Genomic DNA, 8,421 nt, shown 5'->3' with positions numbered 1-8,421 from the left:
TACAACTCCTCAATCACTTACAAGACAACATAATAATGTCTTCTAGTTTGTTCTCTGTTCCTTCCCAAATAATTTCTAATCTTCCTTAATACTTTTGACCACATGATGAATGTGGAAAGATCTGTGCTGCTAAAGAGCTTATGGCTAATCTAATTTACATGTTAATTCAGCACTTAAACTACTACTACAGAAACGTAAGTTTTCCATGACATAACTTGATCTCTAACATTTAAGGACATAGAACGGATAAACAGTGTTATCAAGACAATAACCTGTTTTGATTGCTTCAACCAGCTTGTCATTCTTCTCTCCTTCAAGCAGTCTGTGGTAATATCCAGGATTTTGTTCCATGTTGGTTTGGGCCCCACTCACAATCATCCAGATCAATGCACGGTGTTCATTGGGGATGCCTTTCCTGATATATCTCTTCACTGCAAAACAAGAAGTTTGGTGTGGTTTGTTTTTTTTTTTTTTTTAAAATCCAGCTGTATTTTTCTTTTGGAAATGAGCAACAGAAAGTTGAGAAGTCATAGGAAAACTCTTGACTAGAGATTATTATGCTTTCTCTCTTATGCTACCATTTATGATAAGCATTTCCTTCTCAGCTACACAGTATATTTTAGATTCACTTCTAAGTTCTTGCCACTCGGTCTCCCCACACAGATCTCCAGACGCAGGCTTTCCTCCCTCCTCTATGCCCCCATTACATTTTGAATCCTTTCCTCTTCTTCCTGCCTTTCTGGATAGAGATACGAACAGCAAAGTCTCCCCTTGATCTTTGTCCTTTTTCATTCAGATGGGCACTTTTACATTACCAATGTCCTCTGACATGGCAGTCCTTTCTGTTTGCTTGGTTATGCTCTAGCATAAATGGCTATGTTAACATAACCCTAGGATTTCAGCTTAGCACCTAACCACTGAAATCGTAGCAGAAACTGAGAAATATGGAAGAGGTGGCTACTGTCTAAATGAGCCTCTGGAAGAACTGGAGATGTGAGTGAGCAGCAGATGATTTTTCCTAGAATAACTGGGGAAGTCTTTTCAAATCTAAAGTAGCTCTTATCTCCTGCATCATATTTATCATCAGGGTGTGCTCTGGGTTTTTTTTTAAGCAGATGATTCAGGGTAAATAACTAGGATGCAAGATTGCAGGAAGAAGCATCAGGCTAATGACAGCCAAAGCAGCTTCCTCCTGGGAATGGTATGAAAAATATTAATAAGGAGCCAGTGCTGCTCATTGGTACGTAATCCTAAATCAGCATTACTTCTTCTGACCCAAAAAGACAGCTGAATGTTTGAGATCCTTCTGCTTTTTCCACAGAGAAGAAATTGACAAAGGAGCCAGGCTTTTCTTACTAAATGAATGAGACTGTATCAATTAGAGTATCAACGTCTCCTCCCTAAATCCTATGGGACTCAAATGAGAGTGGGGATTTTTATTCCACACACACAGACACATACAAAATATCATTACCTAACCTGGTTTTATCCAATCACAAAGATCTGTAACTCAAGATAAATGCTGCCTGAATTAAAGGCCTTAAAAACAGCAGAGTGAAACGAGGTTTTACAACAACTCAGCCAGCCACCTTCTGAATACATTGCACCTAATTGCAGCTGCCTATCGTTTAGGAGCCAAAGCTGCTTTCCCAGTGTCAACAGAAAGATTCATGCATCTCCAGTGGGCATTTCCCCCATCTAAAAATCTGGTACTTTCTCTCAAAGAAACACTCCTACCCTTAACGTTTGCAATAAACACCTGGTCTTCAGGGTACAGTTTTTGTTTAGCTTTTCGATGATGTCTAGTTTAACCTGGCAGGCAGCCAAATACCAAAACACAGCACTAGGAAGAAATTTAACTCTATCCCAGCCGAAACCAGGACAGATGACATAATACTACAGGTTGCAGTCTCCACTGTTTTAGCTGTGAAGTAACTTTAACTGTAACCTTCTTTCAGGCAGACTGGAAATAATTTACTTGTTTCCATGGTTGTTTAATAATCCCCACTTCATCTTTTTTACAAGATTTTGAACTCTAATGCTCAATGGACATAGCAAATGCAGGAATGAATATGAGGAAGCAGTCCCATTTAGGTCAACAAGAAGAGACGTTCGGATGATCCTGCGAACGTCTCTAGAAGCAAACTTACCGGCTAAATTACTGGATTATCATATTCTAACATATAATTCCAATGGCATTTTTTTCTGGAACAACTGTTAATTCTGAAAGCATAGCCAACATCCACATCCAACAATACACATTAAATTCAAGAGAAGCAGGGATAAGCCTTTGACGCTGGCACAAGGGGAAAGCAGCCCTGCAGCACAGCATGCACTCATTATTCCTCAGTGTCATCGTTCTCATGGTAATAGACAGCCAGAGGCTTGTATTGCCCCAAATGACTACCTACCCCAGCTCCCCCACTCCCTGAGGAATGGAAAAGCCCTTTACATGGTGCTTTTCTTCCTCACACCATTATCATACTTGCCAGGATCTGCAAACTGGCATACAGAAGCAGCAAAGTAGTTCTGAAAATAGGGACAGTTGCAATTGAATGTTTTATATACACATATTTTATTCATATATGTCATATTCTATACATAAAGTTGTACTGTTTTATACAAATATGTATTTATTTTGTTTTCTATAGGCCCTCTTCCACATTACCCTCAGGAACTAAAAAGCCCACAACAACAGTCCACACCACTTCCACTGTAACATTTAAGAAGCTTTCACAGCTGAAGCCGGATTGTGCACGTGTCTCCAACCACACATCCGACTCCAATGTAAACCAAGGGCTTGATCTCAAAAGTAGCACTGCTGAATACCACCAAGCCCCGAGTATCCTCACACAGAATCACTCCCAGGACAGCCACAGTGTACACAATGCAGTCTAAGTTTTAAAATATGTGTAGTAAAGAAATATCTTTATGTGAAATTTTTGTCTCTGTTCATTAACAAAATATGAAACATCAATTTTTAAGCAAATAAAAGCAGTCTTAATAATTTCATTACCTCTGATGCCCAGTGCCAGTTTCTGCAGGTTTAGAGTCACACTTTATTAATATGTTTTTCTCGTTACAAGAAAAAACAGCTACAGGATAGGGTAGTAGTCTAGAAGTGCTGATAAATACCCAAAGTAACTTCAAGAGAAAAATACGCAGAAAATAACATTTTCCAATACTGTGCACTACTTATAGTAACAAGATTTAAAAATAAGTAAATCACTTTAAACCTGCCTGTCCTTGTTCAGTGGTAGAACATGAGAATTTTGGAGGTTTTTACTTCTAGGTAAAGTCGTATTTACCTCCCCCACCCCCTTACATTGTTTCACTCTACACCATAGACTAAGTTTATGTATGAAAACCCCATTTAAAAACAAAAATTATCTTGTCTAAAATATTAGAAGAGTGTGATTTTGAGAAGCATCTGAGCTTTTCAGTTACTTTTTCAGTTACTAACAATTACTGTTGAATACTGAGGAAACTAACTTGGACCCTAGAGGAAAAATTCTACAAAAGAGCTGAAAACAGCATATAACAAGGAATTGAAAGTTTTATTTTATGAATACATCACAGAAGAAACAAAGCAGATCTGTGCTGTAAATGTTCAAGTTACAGTCAAACATGAAAACTGACTTTCTAAGATGCTCCTTCCTTCCTCCAACCCCTGGGCTGGAACAGAAGTGCTCCTGTTATAACCACTGTTTAGTACCCATGCTTTCACCTTTGACTGTATTTTATCAGCCTCAAAGACTAGAAAGCACCTTCTGCTACTGGTCAGTTTTGACTAATCCACTTACAGCCAAATTCTTTTACGTAGCACGCTTTTGGTCAGAATTAAGCTACTTTGGGCAATTATGTCAGTTTGTTGCCCGCCTGTAAACAAGCTAAAGCAGAAAGCTGTCTTTAGGTCCCATAAAGACAGCAGCTGAATGGAGAAAAGCAAAAATTAAGAGGATCTCAGTAGTGGTGGAGAGAGAGAGGAGGCAAGTGACCAAACACTGACTGAAAATTCACATGTGCAGAGGAGACAGTGAAGATAACAAGGGCAGAGGGGGAAACAAAATACCAGAAAATAAGAAAAAGGAAGAGACTGGAGAACGAGCAAAAGGAACTATCAGCCAAAATTCCCATGACCCACCCTGCCGGAAGGCTGTAATCCAGAACAACAGGATACACTGCTTAATTACTGTTGTTAAAATGTAGTCTAATTATTTTTATTCAGAGTAGAACAGAATTATATACATACATACCACCCTGGATGTGAGGCAAACACAGTAGCATGTGAACACGCCACATTTCCAAACTGGAAAATTAACACAAGTCATCACTTCTTCCTGTTCACCCGGACAGGAATTATGAGCTTCTCTATGTGTAAAGGCATATGGGTGTGGAGCTACTGAGACACCACACGTACAATGCCGCTCTCACGTCTATGCATTTTGAAAAGGCCCCAGTAGAACTCAAAATAAGGATATAGGGTTCGCAGATACAGCTATTGTGTTTGGGGGGGAAGTAGCAAATCAAATAGTCTTCTCAGTTCTAGCTTATGGCCAACTTGCAGCAGAGGGGAAGTTAATCAGAACCAGCAGCTCCTGAGCAAAGCTTCAGAGCAATGAATCAGGTCCTGGAGGAGGGAAATTCAGTGCATCACCAGGCAGACCTTCTGCTCTCTGCCTGCCTGCAAGGAAATCACTGCAGGATCATCTCGCACGATAAAGCACGCATGCACACATTTACATAATTCTAAGTGCATATGCCACGGACTTCAATCTTAATACTGATATAAGAAGGGAAGTATTTAAAAATCAGTAATTGTACAGGTTAACCTGTTGCTCTCCTCTTCTGAGGTATCAGTTGAGGATAATGAGGGAGGCTTATTGTAATAGCTTCGAATTTACACTCAGACTACATTTCCTCAACATTATTTATTCCAGCACTCTCCTTAGAATTACATATTACATATATACATGAGAATGCATACTCTACAAATCCAAGTATCTTTAGCAAAAGTTAGTAACGTCACAGATGATACACCAGCCCGCAAGGGCTTGCCACAGTCAAGAGCCATTGCCCGTGTCCACTCAGTGGATTTATGGTATCCCATTTTTCACAAACAGTAGCCTGTCAGAGACGATTAAAATCACGTTAATGGTTACTGCCATTACGTCGCTAGTGGGGCAGTATGACCATCGGTACTGAAGCTTGGTGGACAAGTTGAGAGATTTGGTCAAAGTTTTGGCTCCAAAATAAGACCAAAAGCATTCACACTGTTTTTATCATAGTAGCATTCTGTGTCTACAACGCTGGAACAGGGAACACAAGGGAAGAGAAATGTAACAAACTCACAGAAATTTCTAAAAGCTGCTACTGTCACAGTTCACACATTTTAAGAGAAAAAGGAGATGAATCAAAACCTGAGATTATTTTTCCACAACTAGAAGACTAAGTTCTGCAGAATCTCAAAATTCTCACTAATTCAAAATACCACACAGTTATTGCTATATTCAAACTTGACACTCTAAGCAAAAGCTTCTTCACTTTTGGAAGAAAAAGAAGAGAGTAGAAGTAGCTACTTTCTGGTTAGCAGAATATGATCTAGCAGCTATAGCTCAAACCTACATTTTCTGGGATTCCTCAGCCTTAAAATGGACATCCATACACTAAATACACTGTTATACTTAAAATGTCTCACTAGTTACCATCGCACTCTTGGTGCCAAGAAAAAAAAAACAACGACCCCAAAACAACAAAACCACCAGAATTAGCAGTAAAAGTCTGCACCTGAAGCACAGCTCTAAATATTCAACTATGTTACAGTCAGTGCCTGATTAACTTCTGCTTAGTTTTACTCACTTTTTCTTTAACATAGAGAACTCTGCCCAGCTCCAAAAGACTCCCAAGAGAAAGCAAGCTGAATAGTATTCATTAAGAGCAAAATTAAATGAAAAAATAAGCCAGAGAAAGAGTGGGAGGAAAAACCCCCACCCTTTAGTTTCACAGGATTCCCTGCCACCTTCCGATTCCCTCCATTTATTTCCCCCTGTCTCTCTTGCAAGATGAAACATTACTAGAGGTTTTCTTGCTTTTTGAAGCAGCCGTTAACAGTTCCATCAGCATCTTATCCAATGTTGCATTAGCTCCTGCATTAATTTTACTTTCTTCACTTGTAAGGCATTTAGCATCAGTTCTTAGCACACACCTTTTTAGCTGTGAGGTGAACATCATTTTACAAAAGGAGGATAAGGAGAGCTAGAAAATCTCAGCAACCCAAAAAACTGTCAGAGTCAACAACTGAAAGCCCTAACATCCTGATCCCCAATGTTCAAGACAGTGTCTTCTACATAATCTCATGTCTTTTTAAAGGGAGTACAGACTGCAACACCACAAACAGCTATAAAATGGCATCTTGAAGTGCCAGCGGCCATAATCTCTAGGTTACAGATTAATAAAGTATTTAGCGTATGCCAAAGAAGGATTACTCCTTTGCAAGCTTTAAATCAAATCAATGTTCCCCCTAACAGCAGCATACTTGCTTACGTATTATTACTGTTTATACTACTGTTTTTCATTTGAAGACAAAAATAGTATTTAACATCCAAAAATGCAAACCAATTTAATACAATTTATATTGGTTCCAACATAATGCACTTTTACACACAAATAGACATACAGCTCACCTTTTAAACTCTTCTGTATACTGTTATTCCCCTTTAGGAGCTTGGACCATTTTATTGCTCTTCTAGTGAGTACCACTAGATATCTGGAAAAGAATGCTTCATAGGACGCATAATCAAAGTCGTCTGGCCTTTCAAACCCATATGGATCAACCCTACAAAATAAAAAAGAATTCCTGTACAAATGTTCTTACATACCTACAGCTGAAAAAAATATATGCAGGTATGCTTTAAAAAACTTCCAGTTGGTATTTCTAAAAGCGGATCAAAACTCCCTCCTCCCAATGAAAACCTACTTTACACAAACTGCTACACTCCATTTAGCATATCAAAGCTGTTTAAGTAAGCGAATTTAAACATGCACTGTTCAGTCAGTTTTACAGATTTCACTACTTTTAGAAGTAAGGAGTTTTTAGAGCAAAGGACCCGTTGTGTGCAAAACTGACCCAAATTATGACCACACAGAAGTCTGGGAGGTATTTTTCTCTGTAATACAAACAGTTGAAAAGTATGAAGGTATAGCACAACAGCTCAAATATGGCCTGAACTCACTTTCCACACAGTTCTGCACAGAAAAATTACAACAAAAAGAACAAGTTACAAAGATTATTTTTAGAAGGGCTTATTTCTGAAATTATCTTCATGAAAGTACACGGTTTGGAAAAAAACACAAATCCTTGTGTCAACCTTCTTCATACGTAGTATCAAAAATGCTTATTTTATTATCTTTAACAATTTTTCAATGCTACATCACATTATCTCAGGCAGCACGGCACTGATGGAGCTTCAGAACTGCAAGTCTGATTCTGTTCTAGCTTGATATATCAAGTCACCTTGCTAAACTAGACTTATGGCAACTTCCCAGGATGCTTCATACCTGCTGATTATCTGTCAAGTACAGAGCACTCATAGGCTTCGTAGAAGTTAAAAAGTCAGAGGGGTCTGTCCACGCAGAAAAGTTTGCAAGACAGACATCAAGGCTTAACTTCTAAAAACACTGCTCATTTCATTCATGGAGAAGGGGTTTGCCCATGGAGCGGCACCGGCACAGCCTTGGGTAAACTCCAGCTCACGGGATCGTCACGGGTAGTAAAGCATGAATCAGAAGAGGAACATTTTAATATTCAGATCTCAGATTGGTATTACCTAATCGGCAGTCAGAAAAGTCACCTTTTTATTCATGTACTCCTCAAATTTGACACAAAAACCACAGGTGTAAAAGACACCGAAACCCCCGAAGACACAGAATGTGAGAACGCTCAAAAAATCCTAACACCTCCACGAAAACACATCTCATATTTATGTCTGCGACTGTCCAGGCAGCACGCAGAGATTAATTTCATGCTCAACTCCATTCCTGAGGTAGAAAGGGAAAATAAAGAGTCAGGAAGCTCGGTTTTAAGGAAGTTACCTTCCCTAACCTGCCTCCAGGCAGTGAAGGTTACCATTACTCCCAGGTGCCCTTAGGTTAACAGCCGCATCGTTTGCCGGGGCTCTCCCCCCCCCCCGGGGAGGAGCCCTTGCTCTCCGGAGCCCCCTCAGCCATTTTCCCGCCGGCCTCCTCCCGCCCCCGGCCGTTACCTGCCGCCGCCCCCTCATAACCCCAAGCGTTCTGGGAAGGAACGTTTCGCTCTCCCCGGGTTAACCGGCTCCAAATTCACCCTCCAGCTCGGCTCCTCTCTGTCCCAGCCCTTCGCGCTTCTCGGCAAGATACCAGCAGGGGGAAAGGCTATTGTAAGGG

General features: G+C 40.0%; 1 protein-coding gene across 1 annotated transcript; it reads right to left on the bottom strand.

The window, feature by feature from the left end:
• Positions 1 to 222: 222 nt before the first annotated feature.
• LOC104077692 (growth hormone-regulated TBC protein 1-like) lies at positions 223 to 6,835 on the bottom strand (the record flags this gene model as incomplete). The annotated part of the gene is made up of 2 exons (XM_009579002.1): positions 223 to 431; positions 6,684 to 6,835. Coding segments are annotated over 2 exons (361 nt in total), but the record flags the coding sequence as incomplete, so codon positions are not given.
• Positions 6,836 to 8,421: the final 1,586 nt, after the last annotated feature.

The sequence above is a fragment of the Fulmarus glacialis genome, unplaced genomic scaffold (genome assembly GCF_000690835.1).
Source record: "Fulmarus glacialis isolate BGI_N327 unplaced genomic scaffold, ASM69083v1 scaffold37545, whole genome shotgun sequence".
NCBI classification, from domain to species: domain Eukaryota; kingdom Metazoa; phylum Chordata; class Aves; order Procellariiformes; family Procellariidae; genus Fulmarus; species Fulmarus glacialis.
The sequence above is the reverse complement of the archived record's forward strand: the minus strand, read 5'-3'. Positions and strand labels throughout refer to the sequence as shown.